The 18,462-nt window shown below is 43.1% G+C and overlaps 1 protein-coding gene across 1 annotated transcript in view; it reads left to right on the forward strand.

The window, feature by feature from the left end:
- The window catches only part of DOCK1 (dedicator of cytokinesis 1), a 347,686-nt gene that overhangs the window by 316,543 nt on the left and 12,681 nt on the right, over window positions 1-18,462 (forward strand). Inside the window, exons 49-51 of the mRNA XM_054174763.1 lie at window positions 4,875-5,073; window positions 11,423-11,576; window positions 16,945-17,090. Of these exons, the coding sequence (XP_054030738.1) occupies window positions 4,875-5,073; window positions 11,423-11,576; window positions 16,945-17,090 (499 nt within the window). The remainder of the gene's footprint in view (window positions 1-4,874; window positions 5,074-11,422; window positions 11,577-16,944; window positions 17,091-18,462) is intronic.

Genomic DNA, 18,462 nt, shown 5'->3' on the forward strand with positions numbered 1-18,462 from the left:
TTGTAAAGAGCAAGAAGGTCTCTCCTCAGCCTCCTTTTCTCCAGACTGAATAATCCCAGTTCCTTTGGTCACTCCTCACCAGCCCTGTTCTCCAGATACTTCACCAGCTTTCTTGCCCTTCTCTGGATACACTCCAGCCCCTCAATGTCCTTCCTGTAGTAAGAGGCCTAAAATTGAACACAATATTTGAGATGCAGCCTCACTAGTGCCACTGACCTGGTCCTGCTGGCCACACTGTTGCTGATCCAAGCCAGGATGCTGTTGGCCTTCTTGGCCACCTGGGCACGTACTCATGTTCAGCCTGCTGTTAACCAGCACTCCCACTCCCATGTCCTTTGCCACCAGGTAGTTTCCAGCCATGTTTCCCCAGGCCTGTAGCATTCATGGGATTATTGTGACTGAAGTGCAGGATCTGGCACTTCACCTTCTTCATCCTGGAACTTCATACCACTTGGCTCAGCCCATCCATCCAGCCTGTCTGGGTTCCTCTGTAGAGCCTTCCTACCCTCCAGCAGATCAATGCTCCTGCCCAGTTTAGGTTGATTTGCACACTAACTGAGAGTGCACTCAATTGTCTTGTCCCGATCATTGATGAAAGGAGAACAGTGCGGTCACGGTGGTACTCCTTCTGATCCTCCTGCGTGGCAGCAGGAGTATTTCTTTTGATCTCATAAGGAGACCTTATCTCAGTGTATTTCATTCTAGATTTGGTTTATCATAATACCCCACAGACACTAATGTGACACAATGCTGTGAGTAACTGTTGTGGGGTGGGAAAGGAGTTGTTCAGTGACAGCCTAATATTGGCTAAAAAAGCCGCAGCCTACGTAGACATCCATTTCAAGATATGCTCCTTTGTCCAACAAAGTTAACCAAACCCCCAAACATTCAAACAAAAAAACCCCAAATGAACAGGAGAGAAATTATCCCCTTTTACTGTATTGCAAGGGTAATAGATCAGAAGTGATCTTCTGCAAAGTCATTGATGAAATGTCACAATAAACAGGTAGAGTTTGGGAGAAGGAATGGATTAGCTAACTGCTCAGTCATTTCTTCTCATGTTTGCTGCCAGAGGAAAAGCTGCTTATGGCAAGATTGTACTTGAAGGCTTATCAAGATATTTCACATGAGAACTGGGAATTCTGTTGATAAGCCCTGTCTCACAGTTGCATCCCCCAAAAGAACAAAATAATCTGTTTTCTTTCTGGACTTTCAATGCAGCCTCAGAAGTCCCTTCTCCCTCTTCCTCCCCACAGGCATTCCCATAATCCAGAAACTCAATATTTGACCAAGAAGTCAGTTTTCTAAAGCCTCCTGAAGGGCTGCCAATTTACAGAGATGTGCTAGAAACATCTGTGTCCTTTCAGAGGGAGTTAGTACCTGACTAGAGAGTAAAAGTCTCAAGTAAAATTAAATACAGGACCAACATGATACTTACCTTGATTACAAACAGTTTATTTACCCACTGGGAAGAGGAGCAAACAAAGTGCAGCTCAGCTCTCATTACGTTACCCTCTGTAACATTTACGTGGTGACTCATGTTGATACAAATGTAGGACAGCAGAGATGATAATGTGCTTTGACTAATTCATCCACAAAAGTTGTCCTGCTGGAACTCAGGGGTAGCTTACCCAATGCTGATGGGCTGGTGAGAAATTTCATTTTATCTCAGAGGACAAATATTGATTTATTTTCTTCCCTGGCCTTCCTCTACCTCTTTCTCTTTTTCCATTCAAAATCATTATCTCTATTTTTCTTTCTCCTTTGGATGCTGTTTTCTTAACTTTTGTATCTCCATCCCAGCTTTGTTGTAGAAAAGTGTCAATTAGCAGTTTTGGAGGATCTCATGAGTCTACTCAATTTATATTTGTATTTAAATACAACCAAAACACAACCTCACAAAGATCATAGAATCACGGAATCGTTTTGGTTGAAACTGACCTCTAAGGTCATCAAGTCCAACTGTTAATGCAGCTAAAGCACATCCCTCAGCATCACATCTACACAGCTTTGAAACCTCTCCAGGGACAGTGACTCCACCATTGTCCTGGGCAGTCTGTTCCAGGACTTGAAACTCTTTTGGGGAAAGAAATTTTCCTCTAGTACCAAAGCCCCTGCCACGGGCAGGGACACCTTCCACTAGACCGAGTTATTCCAGGCCTCGTCCAACCTGTCCCCGAACACCTCCAGGGAAGGTCCATTTACAGCCTCTGTGGGCAACCTGTTCCAATGTCTCACCACCCTCTAAAGAATTTCTTCCAATATCCAGTCTACATCTACCCTCCTCCAGCTTCAATCCTTTCCCCCTTATCACTACAAGCCCTTGTAAAAAGTTCCTCCCCAGCTTTCCTGTAGGCCCCTTTCAGGTACTGGAAGTACACGAGAGGAAAATAAAATTTAACAACTGTCATCACTGAGAAGACTTGGGGAAAAAATGCTCATTTGCTTGATCACTGGAGCAGGAGAGGAAAAATAATCACATATGAATAATGAAAGACCTCAAAATTTCAAAGGACTGGAAAAACCATGTGGGTGGCTGTCACTACAAACCTGGAAGAACTTCACCCATGTACCTACCATGGTTGTATTGCTTTATGGTCAGTTATCCTCTCCTGCTTTGCATTTCACCCCCTCTTCACATGTTAATTCTGAGATTAGAAGTGAAGCTAAGAAAAACAGTTTAAAAAATGAGCTGACAAATTGTTTTGCCCAGATTCCCCAACTTATATTTTATGCCATCTCCAGCTTCTCCTGCTCTGGAGCTTTTAAACAGTAAAATATCAAAGCAGACGTTGACATAGTGCGTGTTTTACAACTCCCAGCTCTATGTATAAATAAAACTCTGACTTTAAAACAGGACCTTGGGTTTATTCACTGGTTAAGAGAAGACTTAGAAGTACAAATCTGAGCACTTCCAAACAGTGGTTGGAAGCAGGGAAGTCCCAGTGTGCTGGTATGATTTGCCATCTGTGGAAAGCCCTGATGTACTTCAAGCAGGAGGATGGTGTGCCAGCCCATTTTATCATGGATACATCTCCTACAAATAATTAATAGCACTAATAATAGTAATGCCTGGAAGGGAAGCAATTAATCAGTGTCTGAAGAATGGCAATTCCTCTTGTAAACTTGCAATCAGCCTCAAGGTGGTTGTCACTGCCCTCCAGCTTGGCAGAAGCAGCTAGAACGTGGAACTGGGGTGTGGGGAGAGCTCTCTTCCGCTCCAGGCCAGTGTTTCACTAGCCTCAGTGTGAAAAACTTCTTCCTTCTCTCTAGTCTAAATCTCCTTCTTTTAGCTTAAATCCATCAGTCCTTGTCCTGTCACAACAGACTCTGCTTAAAAGTCTGTCCTGGCTTTCTGATCAGCTTCTTTAAGCACTGAAACACCACCAGAAGGTCTCCCTGGAGCCTTCTCTTCTCCGTGCTGAACAACTCCAGCTTTCACCTTGTCCTGGCAGCAGAGGACATCCAGTCCTCCCATCATTGTTTCAGCCTCCTCTGGCCCCACTCCAACAGGTCCATGTCTCTCCTGTGCTGGAGAACTCCAGAGCTAGCCCTAGCATTGCAGAGAGGCAGAATCCCCTTCCTCCACCTGCTGCCCACATTGCTGGTAATCAGCCCAGGAGGTGGTTGGCTTCTGGGCTGTGTGTGTTCACATTGCCAGCTATGTCCAGCTTTTCATCCAATAGCACCCAGCATTCCTTCCCTGTGGAACTATTTGCTATCCCTTCAGCCCTCAACCTGGATGGCTGGCAGGGGTGTCCCAACTCAGATGCAGGACTATGCACTTGGCCTCGTTGAATATGAGCTGCAGAACAGTTTCTCAACTGTTACTCCTTCTCTGGAAATTGACTACATCCTCTTTCTCCAGTAAAACAAACAAACACACTAAAAAAAACTCCCAACCAAAGCTCCATGAGCAATTAATTGGTGACTTGGCTATTACTGAAAGCAGTCCTGAAAGCCACTGGTAGATGTTGGGCTACAAAGATGATCAGAAGGCTGGAGCATCTCTCCCGTGAAGACAAGCTGAAAGAATTGGGGCTGTTCAGCCTGGAGAAGAGAAGGCTCTGAGAAGACCTTATAGCTGTATCCAAAGGGGACCTACAGGAAGGCTGGGGGACAGTTTGGAAGGGCTTGTGGTGATAGGATGAGGGGCAATGGTTTGAAACTAGAGCAGGGTAGATTTAAGTTGGACATGAAGAGGCAATTCTTCACACTGATAGTGTGCACTACTGGAACAGGTTGCCCAGAGATGTGGAGAAGGCTCCATCCCTGGAGACATTCAAGGTCAAACTTGATGGGGCCCAGAGTGACCTAATCTAATTGAAGATGTCTCTGCTGACTGCAGGGGGTTGGACAAGATGACCTTCAATGGTCCCTTCCAAACTGATGCGTTCTGTGAGGTATGGAATGCCTCCAAGGTGCAAGGGGAGCAGGGGCTGACATTTCTTTAGTGCAGTGTAGAGTTACCTGCTCTTGTATGGTGCTGGTTCCCACTGGAGTTTCCAGCTGTCTGCTGGCACACCTGCCATGGTGCCAGAGCAGACAGAGTGGGAGTGCTTCTTCAGAAACTCATTTTTATGTAAACCACATCCAGTGAAACTCAGCAGTTTGTGTAGCTGTAAACTGGTGAATTTACTACAGAGGAGGGAAATAGGCAGTCCTGGTTCTTCAGTGCTTCAGCAGTAAATTCACTGTGAGACAATTATGATTGTTATGACCTTCTGCCCCCTCCTCTTCTCTCTAATGAGTTTTCCTGGATTAGCAAAGCATCGTTAACTCAGGTGAGGCTTTGGGATATATGTAAATGAAAATTAGGTGCTTTGAAAATAGTCTTTTATTGTATTGATCTAAGCAACAACAATTTTCTTTAGGTTTGTGCTGGAGCCCCTCCTGCCGAAAAAGATGCATTCGAGGTCTCAAGATAAATTGGACAAGGATGACCTAGATAAAGATAAGAAAGAAAAGAAGAAGGAGAAAAGGAACAGCAAGCATCAAGAGATATTTGATAAAGAATTTAAGTCTACTGATATTTCTCTGCAGCAGTCTGAAGCAGTGATCCTTTCAGAAACGGTAACATGATTAGCAGGCAATGCTTTATCTAATTCTGAGCAGAGTTCTGTCTCTTCTTTTAAAGGAAAACGGCCTTTTTTACCATTTATTTTGGGGTTTAGCCCAAAAATAACTCCTAAAGGAATATGCTGTGGTGTTAATATATGTGCTAATGAATCAAAAATACAGATTTTATTTACAGTGGAAAAAAACCCCACAAACAACAAAACAAAACAAAAAACCCCACCATGGTTTCCTAGATAAAAGTCTTAACCAAAAGCTATATCTGACTATGTGATGAAAGGAACAGATGGTCTATCCTAAGGAAAATAAATGCTGCCATTTTAGCAGCCTTTTGAATTTAAGGCTCCCAATAGAGAGTGGTGGGGTTTCTCATATTTCAGCTGACTACTGCAAGATACTTTTTGGTGGAAATGCTGGCAGGTTGTTTGGTGCATGGCAGTTAGGTACTCTCGAAAGGCTATTTTGAGCAGAAAATCGCAAGCGGTTCCACTGGTGGCTGGGTGTAAGAGTATTAACTACAGGGCAATATCTCCTTTAAGCCCTCTCTTCTGGGTGTATATTTAATCACTGAAACTGTCCGAAAGGCTTAAGCAACTTGAGAAGTTTGAGCTCTGAAATTCAAAGCAAGACCATTTTAAGCTGGAGCAAGGTGTATATGACCTAACTGTAACCTCCAAATCTCTGCCTGAGCACCTGTTTCCAGGCCAAGAGTTTAAAGCTTGCACTCTAGAAATAAGTGAAATATTTTCTTAAAGGTTTACCCTACAGGTAGTTGTAGAGCCAACTTTTAACTCAGCAGAGTGTTTCATTGGTGTCTGAATCATTTACACTGACTTTGTGAAGAGGTTTCTCTCTGACTTGGGATGACCAGACCAGGTATTTGTAGTGGAATATTACTTTAGATGTTCAGCCACAAGTCCTCTGTTATATTCCTCTAGATATTCTCCTCGCTTTCCCATCCTGAGATGAGCTAATTTCTCATATATGTCTTCTGACATCTCACAAGTTCACAGTTGTTTTATCTGATGTGGCCATAGACCCACTATTGCTAAGAAGAAAACTCAGAAACAATCCTTTTTGTGCATCTCAGGCTCTTCACACAAACTCCTCTCAAGTCAGTAAGTTTCTCCAATGGCATCAATAGATTTTGTATCAGCCCTGGGTCTTTTCGCTGGAGATTCCCCTGCCACAGCCAGCCAGTGTTATCACAGATTGTTGGAGGTTGGAGAGGACCAATGGGCATCATCTAGTCCAACCCCTCCTGCTAAAGCAGGATCAGCCAGAGAAGGATGCCCAGGATCACAATGTCCAGGTGGGTTTGGAATCTCTCCAGAGAAGGGAGACTCCACAACCTTTCTGAGCTCCAGAGCTCCAGCAAAGGAGCAAAGCTCACAGCAAAGTTTCTCCTCATGTTCAGATGGAACCCCCTGGGATCCTGTTTGTGCTCATTGCCCCTTGTCCTGTCACTGGGCACCACTGAAAAGAGCCTGGTCCCATCCTCTTGGCTCTCACCTTTGAGCTGTTGCTGAGCATTGAGAAGATCCCTTCTCAGTCTGTTCTTTTCCAGGCTAAACAGTCCCAGGTTATCAGACAGAAGATACATCTTGCATTGATTTCCATATGTTTCATCTTTTTTGATGGAATGCATTCAGCTCGCTGCAGCAGTCATATTTTGACTGAGCCTGAACACTGTGATGACAAGACTTGCACTCACATCTCCTAGATCTCCAAGTGGACTAACAGGATATTTGAAGAAGCGTTGCAAGAACATTAGCCACAAAAGAAGATGACTGTATTCCTGAGCAGCTCAGTCAGTTGGACTTGCAGAAATGTTGATGTCACTGCAAGGCCACTCTCGTCCCTGAGAGGTCTTGGACTATGAAGAAGACTGAATGACTGGCAAAATGCAAATGCTGGCTGGAATGGAAGACATGATCACCCTCAAAGGCATATTCCCATTTGTTATCTGAATAACAAAAATGAGCAAACCCAACATGGTTTAACTCGCATTTTCTACTCTTCCCAGTCAGGAGCATTCAGTGCATGACTGGTGTGACTAATATTCCCCTGGTTACAGAGAGGGAGGGAAAATACTTGTCAGAATTAGTTACTTACAGTTACTCTGAGCTTCTTGAAATCCAGAGATCAATAATATGAAAAGGAGTTTACTGTTGAGATAAAAACTCCCCCTTTTCAGCATCTGCAGCCTACTTGATGAGCTCCAAAATGACCACGTCAATCTTTAATGCTTGGTGTTTGTGTGGTTCACTTCCTCTTGCAGATGAAACAGAGGAAACGCTTTTGAGATTAGTTTGCAAGAGTGGCTGTAAAATTCCCACTGCTGTCTTCAGGAATTTCACACAGATGTTCTCAAGGAGCTTAAAGAGAAAAATTTGTGTTCTCTTAAATTTTTTGTGCTCTGGAGACGTATGTCCCCTATTAATGGTATAAAAGGGAAATCGTTATCTTTTGTGGGTAAGAATTGAGCTTTTCCATTGTTCTACTTTTGTAGGCTGCACTCTGTGCAAGTTCCCATTTTTAGGTTGAAATTGCTCCCAAAGCACTGCTACTGCTGTGTTTTATGAAGAAAAAGGCATTTTGATTTATCTGGCATTAGGAGCTTGGGAGCAGCAATTTTGCAGGCTTTTAAAAAAAGGGGGGAAAAAAGAGGATGAAATGGAGGTGGGCAAATTAAGATTGTTTTTTGGGTTTGTTTTAAAGGGATCCAGATTTGACTAGAAATGGAAATGAAAGATTTAAAGAGTTTTTTTCCTTAGAGATCATCTACTCCGACCCCTTGCCATAGGCAGAGACATCTCACAACTAGACTTGGCTGCTCAAGGCCTCATCCAGCCTGGCCTTGAGCAACCCCAGGGAGGAGCCATCCACAGCCTCCCTGGGCAACCTATTCCAAAGTCTCCCCACTCTTGTACTGAATAACTTCTTCCTAATTTTAGTAGTAAAGTACTGTAGTCTTACAGTTACTGAATGCCTTCTGCTGAGAATTTCAGAACTCACTTGTACCATCACTAATTCAGTAACAACATTTAGAATCGTTGAATCATTAAGGTTGGAAAAGAAGTCTAAGATCAAGTCCAACCATCAACCCAACCCCACCATGCCCACTAAACCATGTGCTGAAGTGCCACGTCTGCATGTTTTTTGACTGCCTCCAGGGAGGGTGAACTTTCTAATGGATTCTTAGTTCTGACTTCCAGAATATTTAGGGGTTTTACAGGAGAAGGTCTGCTTTTCTTTAGTAGGTTGACAGTTGATAAGTACCTTCAAGAAAACAGATGAAAGAAGTCCAGCCTGCATGTATTTGTCAACACCAGATGGATCAAGCTCTTCTTTCTCCTTCATGAGGCAGAGGAGGACATTCTGTCCTCACAGCAGAGGGGTTCAAGCCCTCTGATCATCTCTGTGGCCCTCCTCTGGCCCCACTCCAAAAGGTCCATGTCTCTCCTGTGCTGAGGACTCCAGAGCTGGCCCCAGCAGTGCAGGTGGGGTCTCAGCAGAGCAGAGGGACGGAGTCTTTTCCCTCAGCCTGCTGGCCAACAATAACTTTATGAATTGATCTGTTCTGGATCTTGTGTTAATTGCTACTAATTGGTTTGTGAATGTAATTGCAAGCATGATACCAAATCTAATCTCTGAGGTGCAGCAGGTGTCTCAGACAGTGGTAATTCCCATCTCTACAGAGCTTTTGCAACTCTTTTCAGAGATGATGCCATCAACTGAAATGAGTGTTCCCATCACTGTGAGGGACTTTCTTATGCAGGTATGCAGGAGCTTCTTTCTTTTTTTCCCCAGTGAAATGAATTGTCATGGCAGAATAGGGAAGGATATGTAAGGAGCAGACTGAGAGGGAATCATCTTAATGCTGATCAATATCTAAAGGCTGGAGGTCAAGATGATAGGGCTGGGCTCTTTTCAGTGGTACCCAGGGACAGGACACGGGGCGGTGGGCTCAAACGGCAACCCAGAAGGTTCCATCTGAAGAACTTTGCTGTGGGTGCAGCAGGGCACTGGAGCAGGCTGGCTCAGAAAGGTTGTGGAGTCTCCTTTGGAGACTTTCAAAATTCACCTGGGCATTGGTATCTATCCTGTGCAGCCTGTTCTGGGTGACCCTGCTTTAGCAGGGGGCTTAGACTAGTTGATCTCCAGAACATCCCTTCCAACCCCCACATTCTGTGATGCTAACTGCAGAATTATTTTACCATTTCCTTAGAAAGGAGCATTCAGAGGCTGTTTTGTCTTGTTGCATGGCTTCAGTGCTGCCTTCCAAATTTCACTGTACTCATAATGAATTTATTGACTGATCAAAACCCAAGCCCTAATTACAGAGCTCTTGTACTTACTATGATCTTATCAGAAGACAAATTAAGCACTTTGCTGTGCAAAAATGATCAGTAATGTCTTTATAGTTTCCTAGAGATTTTTATCTTCTTTCAAGTATCACATAAACTTCTTCAACATAAATTCTCATTGTTAGTTCTTTGATTCCTTGGGCTGATAGCAAACCTAACACTGAAGGCAGGTAGTTAACAGACCACTCAAAAGCTTGTGTTGGAAATCAGAAGAACAGGCTGTACAGTTTATTGATTTAGTGGTGTGCAACATCACTCACTATTGATCTCCCTTTCGTTAGACTACAAAAAAAAATTAGCAGTGGGTTCATTATGGCTTAGCAGTCTCCAAAGAATTCATATTCCCTAGCAGAATTATGATTTATGTGGAGCTGCAAGAGAAGGACCAAGCCTGTCAGTCGCAGCAGTTGTTGAAATGTATTTGAGATAAGTAGCGACGGGCCAGGTTAACTTGGGATCTTGATTCTCGTTGTTGGGGTTTCTCTTGATTATGGCATTGCAGCTTTCCAAATCAATTTGTTTTCCTTACTTGCTTTTCTGTAATTATATACCTCCAAGAAAGTGATTGCTTTGCTTATCCATCCTACTAAAAGAAAGATCTTGAAAGCAGAAACCTTTGGAGTCTGTAGGCCTTGAATTTTGGTATCAGAAAAATCTGAGAGGTCTTGAGGTCGTGATGAACCTTCAAAAAGTTTTTTACACACTTTATGGTCATTCATTTCTTGTAGAAGGGTGTCAGAGGCACAGCCTTTCATGCAAACCCTTTTATGGTTTGTTTTCTGAGAGCAAAACGAAGCACTTGTACCTCACTGTAGGTTTCTCCTTCACAACACACTTTTTAAAAGAACACTGTGAAATGACAGAGTCCTTCAAAATAGTCTGAATTGCCACTGGCATTTTTTCTGTTTTGTCCTAATGCAGCACCTTGGATGTAATTCCCCTCTTAACTTCAGGCTGCTGCTCTGTTGTCTGTGATCTCCTGTAAAGAAAAAAATCCCTGCGATTACTGGAAATAGAGGGGCTGGTGGCTGGCTAACAAAGATTGGAGCTCAGAATTAAACTCAGTAAAAGGAATCACCTTCACAGAGCATCAGTTGCCCATCAGATGACAAGAATAATTTCAGAGTTTCTGATGGAAAGTTTCGAAGCAGCCAGGGCAAAACAATAGAATCGTTAAGGTTGGAAAAGAGCTTTAGGATCATTGAGTTAACACTACCAAACCCTCTCCCAAAGTACCATGTCTACACAGTTTTTGAACACCTCCAAGGTGTTCCAATCTTTCAGTGAAGATATTTTTCCTAATATCCAATCTAAACCTCCCCTGGTGCAACTTGAGGCCATTTTCTGTTGTTCTACCACTTGTTACTTGGGAGAAGAGAGCAACCTCCACTTCACTATAACCTCCTTTCAGTGAGTTGTAGAGAGCAAGAAGGTTTCCCCTCAACCTTCTTTTCTCCAGGTTAAACAACCTCCATTTCCTCAGCTGCTCCTCATAAGCCTTGTTCTCTAGACCCTTCACCAACTTTTGTGGCCCTTCTCTAGAAATAAAGATGTTTGTGAATTAAATGCAAGCAGAAGCAGACACCATCAAGAGCTTCTGGACAGATGATGTCTTCCTCAAAAGAGCAGAATAAATTGTAAAAGCCAAGTGGAGCCATGTGAGAAGGAAGAAAACATGTTGAATGCTGTATAATCTTGTGTAAGGATATAGACCTCCTTAGCTGTTATAAACAAGTGTTTGGGGAACTATCTTGTTGCTTCAGAAAAATCAGGGGAAGGTGTGTGCCTTGAGTCTGACTGTGATTCCTGGGGAGAAGGGAAGAACGTTCGGAGCTGTCACAGACTGTGTTAAATCTGAAGTACTGTGTGTTGGCGTTGCCTACTCTAAGGTAGTGGGGAAAATACAGCAACCCCAAGGTCTGTCACTCTAACAAAATGTATTGCTTTGCTGTCTCGCTGGTTTTCTCCCCCTGTAGATCAGCCCACTACGGCCACAGAGACCAAAAAGCCAAGTCATAAACGTTATGTCGAGTGAAAGACGTTTCTCCGTCTCTCCGTCACCACCCAGCTCCCAAATGACACCGCCCCCAATAACTCCACGGACAAAACTCTCTTTCAGCATACAGTCCAGTAAGTCTTTCATTTTCTCTGTACTTTCTTTGCCTAGCACATTCTAGACAAAAGACTCCTATTGTAGAACTGTAGAATGGCTTAGCTTGGAAGGGACCGTAGAGATTATCTACTCTAACCTCTATAGCATGGGCAGGGACACCTCTTAACTAGATCTGGTTGCTCAAGACCTTGTCCAAGCTGGCCTTGAACACCTCCAGGGAGGGGGCATCCTGGACAGCCCATTCCAGAGTCTCACCACCCTTATACTGAAGAATTTCTTCCTAGGATCTAGTCTCAACCTACTCTCCCTCAGTTTAAAACCATCTCCCTTGTCCTATCACTAGACACAATTATGAAAACTCCCTCTCCAGCCTTCCTTTGGGTTTCCCTCAGGTATTGGAAGGCAGCTGTAAGGTCTCCCCAGAGTCTTCTCCAAGCTGAACAACCCCAGTTTCCACAGTCTGTCCTCATAACAGAAGTGCTCCACCCCATGGATCATTTTTGTGGCTGTCTGGTGTTTGTTTTGTGGTGTCTGTAGTCTACCTGCACCTTTATTTGACTTCTTTCAGTTACTCAATCCCATTTCCATGGGATTCCCTGCAGGAACAAGGCCCTACTACTTAACATCATGTTCCATGCATTTGTCAGCAAAAATTCTTTCAGTATTTTACCAATCAAGCAAAACTGCTGCATTGGAAAAGTTTCCTTTTTAAGTAATCATTAACAATTACTTAGGTATAGAGTAGCTGTCAAAAATTAGTGTTGTACTTGATTGTGTATTGGATTTAGGGTATTGTACAGCATAAAAGCTGGAAAAAGCAATCTTTTAATATAATTGTACCTTGAAAGAACTTTTGTTTGCTGTGTAGTGAGCACAAGCCAGAAGGGAGGAAAAAAAACAAAGTCAATCTTTTTGATGTATTTTTTGCTTGACATTGACATCTATCCTTGAGTAAAATATCATCTGTTTGTTTCAGTCTGCAGGAAACCCTGTTGCAAAACTGGCTGTAATACAACAGCTCTTTCTTTTATAGTAGTGTTATCCCAAAATTCAGAGCTTTCAATTGCCAGCATGTGACCCAAAAAAAACCCAAAAGGGCTTTTTGATACACGTACCCAAATGCTGGCACAATAGTCAAGAGTTCAATGGGTTTCCTCAGCCTGGAGAAGAGAAGGCTTCAAGGAGATCTCCTGGTGGCTTTCCAGTACTTCCAGGGGCTGATAAGAAAGATGAGACCAGACTTTTAGCAGAGCCTGTTGTGACAGGACAAGGGGTAATGGTTTTAAACTAGAAGAGGGAGGTTTAGGCTAGAGAGAAGGAAGATATGTTTTGCAGTGAGGGTGGTAAAATGCTGGCACAGGTTCTCCAGAGGGATGGTAGACACCCCATCCCTAGAACCATTCCAGATTGGGTTGGATGAGACTCTGAGCAACCTGCTCTAGTTGAAGATGTCCCTGCTGACTGCAGGAGGGTTGGCTGGACTAGATGACTTTTAAAGGCCCCTTCCCACCCAAACTGGTCTATGATTCTGTGTTAGATTGGCCACGGGAATGGGCTGCCCAGGCAGCCAGCACCAGAACAAGAGGACACAGTCTCAGGCTGTGCCAGGGGAGGTTTAGGCTGGATGTTAGGAAGAAGTTCTATACAGAGAAACTCTGCAAACTTAGTGATGATGGACTCAATACCCTCATCCAGATCATCAATAGAGTATATAAAATAAACTAGAGTATACCTAATCCTGCAAAAAAATGCTCTTTGAGTTGGATAATTTCATCCCTTGAACATTTTATTAAGACAAATTTGATCTCTTTTATTAAGAATTGTCTTGAGCTATTAGGTTTTTCTGAAAATATTTATGTGCTGGAGATTTATGGAGACTGTGAACCATAGGTTCAGCTTATTGCAGACTCATGGGGCTTGTCCCTAATCATGTGAGGAATTGCAGAGCTACAGAATGTGAGGAATTCTAAGCATGAAGAAGTGATTTTGATGCAGAAATTGGCTAAAAGCAGCTAATGGGTTGCTAAGCAATGCTGCTTGCTTGTTAGCTGGCAGTTTAAGAGAATGGAGTGTAGAATTTGGGCATTACAAATAAAAACCCCACCAAAATCTAATTGATCTCCTGCAGCTCAAGATATCCTCAGCAGCACACATCCAGTAAGGAACAAATATTCAGACCATCCTAGTTTGATAAAACACCTTGAATAATAATAGGAAACCAGAAATGATGAGTAATTATTTGTATAGTGGCTGACTTAGTGAGGTACACTTCAGCTCAGCTGAGCAGGAGAAAATTCATAGGTCTGTAGCAAATAGATCTTCTTAAAGTACAACTGAAAAGGACTGAAGTTTGTGTTGTAAATCTGTTTCTGCAGTGGGGTGGATGACTCCTGGATGTCATTAAGCTTAGCAAGAGATTAGCTAATCAAGGCAAATAATTCTTTCTGTTATGGAATATTGTTGTTCTACTAAATAGTTGGCCACACTGAATGCAGATATATTGCCCCCTCTCTGGGGGTGTTCAGCACCAGGCTGCATGAGGCCTTGAGAATCCTGGTGTAGTGGGAGGTGTCCCTGCCCATGGCAGGAGGCTTGGAACTAGATGATCTTTAAGATGCCTTCCAACCCAAACCATTCTATGATTCTATGAATTATTAAGTGTTCACACTGATGGAAATACTCTGTCTGCATTCACAAGGAGTTATTGCTGTCTTGCAAGAGGATGAGGTTGTGAAGGTGCCACGTACAGCCTGTATGAACACAGTGGTGCTGTAACACCACCTGGGGAATGTAGGGAAAGGGACAGAAGCAGAGGAGGACATGTTTTAGCACCAGACTTGGTAGGACTCAATGATCTCAAAGGCCTCTTCCAACCAAAACAATTCTATGATTTTATGACACGGTTGCACAAACAGTTGGTGACTTGCCAGGTTGTTTAGAGGATTGCAGATGTTAGAGTTGCTTCCACACCTTGTTTCTCTGCAGCTCTAGTGAAAACATTGCTCACCTGCCTACTCAAGAGTTTTGAAGATGTCAACCTTAAAGAAGCAAGGGGTTTGTGTAATTCAGCATTTGTCTTAGAATTATAGCATCATTTTGGTTGGAAGGGACCTTTCAGACCATCAAGTCCAACCATTAGCAAAGCACTACCAAGTCACCACCAAACCATGTTCCTCAGCACCACATCTTTTAAATATCTCCAGGGATGGTGAGTCCACCACTACCCTGGGCAGCCTGACTTGACAGCCATGAAGAAATTTTTCCTAGTATCCAACCTAATCCTACTCTGGCACAACATCCTATTGCTTACCATCTTCTTAGTAGCACCTGTTAGTCTACATGTAATGGCTCAGATGAATTTAGGAGACACTGTAATGTCACATAAGATACAAAGATGAAGTGTTCAGGGCAATTTAAATTCACATTAGCTTTGGATAATTGTGTCTTCTTATGCTCATTTACAGTTTTCATTCAAGGAATGTGTATTAGTGAGACCTAAACCCATGGATATCCAGTTATGTGTTTACTGACATGAGGTTAGAAGAAGTAGGTTAAATATCTCGATGGAGATGTTTAAAGGAAAGTATTAGAAACGCTTGGGGAATGGAGAAGCCACATGTGTGTAGAAAAGGAAGGATGGAAAAGGGGAGCAGTGGAGAAAGCTATGAGAAATCCAGGTCCTGGAGGACAGACACCACTTTTCAGTCTGATGCAGAGGAAGCCACTGAAAGTTTGAAGTCCCAGGATGGGAAATATTCTTCCTGGCATGGTTGGAAGTTCAACTGAAAGGATGAGAAGTAAAACTACAGTTTTCAGTGACAAATCAATACAGGGACCTGTCAGTTAAATTGTGTCAGTGAGAGGCCATTCCAGAGAAGAATAACAAGACACTTTTTGTAAGGTATTGATAAGAACCTTGCAGTAACAACACCTGCTTAAACGAGTCCTCCTCTTGGTTCACAAATCAGCAAGTAAAATAAAAACACTCTTTGTTTCATTTCCTGAATGAAAACACTTCCCTAATTGATCAAAAATCAATTCAGGTTCTTATCTCATAATGCTCAGAGTGGATTCTGCCCATGTTAAAACAGCTGAATACCCCAAAATATACCGTGGCTGGATTTTTACACAGAAGCCTATGTATCACTCCAGGCCTCAGGAAACTTTATTGTCCCTCAGGCTATTTGCCTTTGCAGCAGGTACCTGCTAGGATTTATCTGTGAAGAAAAGGGGCCTTTCTACCCAGCAAACCATAATCATAAATGTTTTGTACTTCCTCTTGCATGATTTTATTTGCTCAACAACTAATGGCTGCTCATTTATTGTAGTTACCTGGAATTTGAAGGTTTTGGGGAGAGAGATGTTATTAATTACAGGCTTTCGTTTGTGCATTTTTATTAACCAGAAGCTTTTATTTTACTGTGAGAAAGTAAATAAAGCTTAGCTGGGTTATATATTTTTAGGGCACATACCAAAACTTTTGTGGGGCATTAAATGTGCAAGGTGAGAATGCACAGCTTAGAGCTGAGAAAATGGTACTTGCTAAGCTAGGGATATTTTGGTGTGAAATCCAAAGTAAAAGTGTCTATTAAAACGAGGGGGTTGTTCAAGTATTCTGATTGGATCCTAAACAAACTAGCCCAGTGTGACTCCACACCCCATCAGTGTGTGAGCTGGTTCATTTTTTTTCCTGTTTTCTTTTCATCACAGAATGCTAGAGGTTAGAAGGGACCTCTGGAGATCGTTGAGTCCAAGCCCCCTGCCAGAGCAGGATGACCTAGGGCAGGTCACACCAGAACACATCCAGGTGGACCTGGTGCTTAGGGACATGGTTTAGTGGTGATCTTGCAGTGCTGGGTTATAGGTTGGACTGGATAATCATGAAGATCTCTTCCAACAAAATATGTTCTGTGATTCTGTGGGTCTCATAGAATCATGGAATTGTTAGGGTTGGAAGGGACCTCAAGGCATCATCCAGTTCCAACCCCCCTGCCATGGGCAGGGACACCTCCCACTACATCAGGTTGCTCAGGGCCACATCCAGCCTGGAGTTAAAAACCTCCAGAGATGAGGCTTCTGCCACCTCCCTGGCCAGCCTTTTCCAGTGTCTCACCACCCTCATGGTGAAGAGAGTCTCCAGAGAAGGATAGTCCACACCTTCTCTGTTCCAGTGCTCTTGTCATCCTTACAGTAAAGAAGTTTATCCTCATGTTAAGGTGGAACTTCCTGTCATTAGATGAGCTGCAAATAATTATAGAGGCAGTGAAGAGCAGATAATGAATGTGCAGCATTGTCACTGAATCAGTGCCATAAGAACTGGTGCAGTCTGGATCTCTGGATTCCATTCACTTACTGAAAGAGTTAACTGAGTGTTGTTTTTTACAGACCTGGAGCTAAATGGTATGTCCAGCTCTGAGATCCCTGATGTTCCTCCTCCTCTGCCTCTCAAAGGAAGTATGGCTGACTATGGGAACCTCATGGAAAGTCAAGACTTGATCAGCCCAACGACCTCTCCCCCTGCCCATCAAAGGGTGAGTCCCAGAAAAGATGATAATTTCCTACAGTTTTCTTGGCTTTTATACCTTGAGCAAGCCACAGCGGGATCTAATCCTGCTTGTGGACATTTCAGCAGATCCAGACACTTCTACATCTGCAAACAAGTGTCTGGAGTGTGAGGGAACAGCATCACTCATGGGGACCGAGCTGAAGGGAGGTTGGATTTGTTCTGGTGGAGACGACTAAGAAAAATGTTGTTAGCAGTGTTGGTAAGGGAGCTTTAACCGACAGTATATAGTCTCAGCAGCAAATTAGATTTAACAGCCTTTCAATCCTCTCCCAGGAAAGGAAATAAAACATGTACTAACATCTTTCCTTTCTGGAGCTCCGTTCTGTCGGCTTTCAATCGCCACTTGTTTCCTACAGGCAAACACACGTGCCCCCTTTGAGGGAAGGAGCTCAGAAACACTCTTCATCATCAACAAGGCTTTCAGATTCCTGAAGAAAATACACTTTTTCAACTTTGTTTCCTGTATCTTGGAAGCTTTTAAAAATAATTTGGTCCTGTTCTTTAAAGCAGCACTTTTGAGAAGGGCCATTTCTTTTCTTTTTGAAGAATAAAGCAGGTTTAAAGATGTCTCAGGAGTTGACCCAGGCTGGGTCTTGGGTGCCCACCAAAGCCTTTCTATCACTCCCCTCTTCAACTCAACAGGGGAGAGAAAATAGGCTCCTGGGTCGAGATAAGGACAGGAAGATCACTAACCAGTTACTATCATGGGCAAACCAGACTCAGCTTGGGGAAATTGGTTTCATTCATTAGCAATCAAATCTGAGCAGGATAATGAGAAATAAAACCAAATACTAAAAGACCTTCCCTTCTAGAGAAGCCACCCCTGTAGCCCAACCACTACCAAGACCTGGCCACACAAACCCAGTACAAGAGGTTTTCTTGCCTTTGACTTTGAAAGGTATAACATTGGCCAAGCTGTTATTGTGTGGAATAATTCCATCAGCAGTAGTGACTCCTTTGTTTGCAGAGGTATCTTCCAGGATTTCTCTGAAGTTCCCCATTCAAATGAAATTCTGTTGAGTAATTTGCTTTTCACGGTTAGAGAAAGCATCCTTGATCCCAGCAGAGAAAGAGGCAGGCAGGAATTGAGTTTTAACGCTGGGAATAGTTTTGTTTGACACAAATCATCACAGTGCACAGCACTGCACAAATCTGGCTTTTTTCATTGTTGAAACTGGGACTGTGTTGTTGCAGGAATTTAGTATTTCCAGCCTAAATGGAGGGGGGGAAACATCCCAGATACAGAAGCAATGTCAGGAATTGTATGCGTATATTGAAATGTTGTCTATTCCCATCCTCTGTTCTGTGGCTCTGCCCCATGGCTGGGTGGTTTTAGT

The sequence above is a fragment of the Dryobates pubescens genome, chromosome 30, assembly GCF_014839835.1.
Source record: "Dryobates pubescens isolate bDryPub1 chromosome 30, bDryPub1.pri, whole genome shotgun sequence".
NCBI classification, from domain to species: Eukaryota; Metazoa; Chordata; class Aves; order Piciformes; family Picidae; genus Dryobates; species Dryobates pubescens.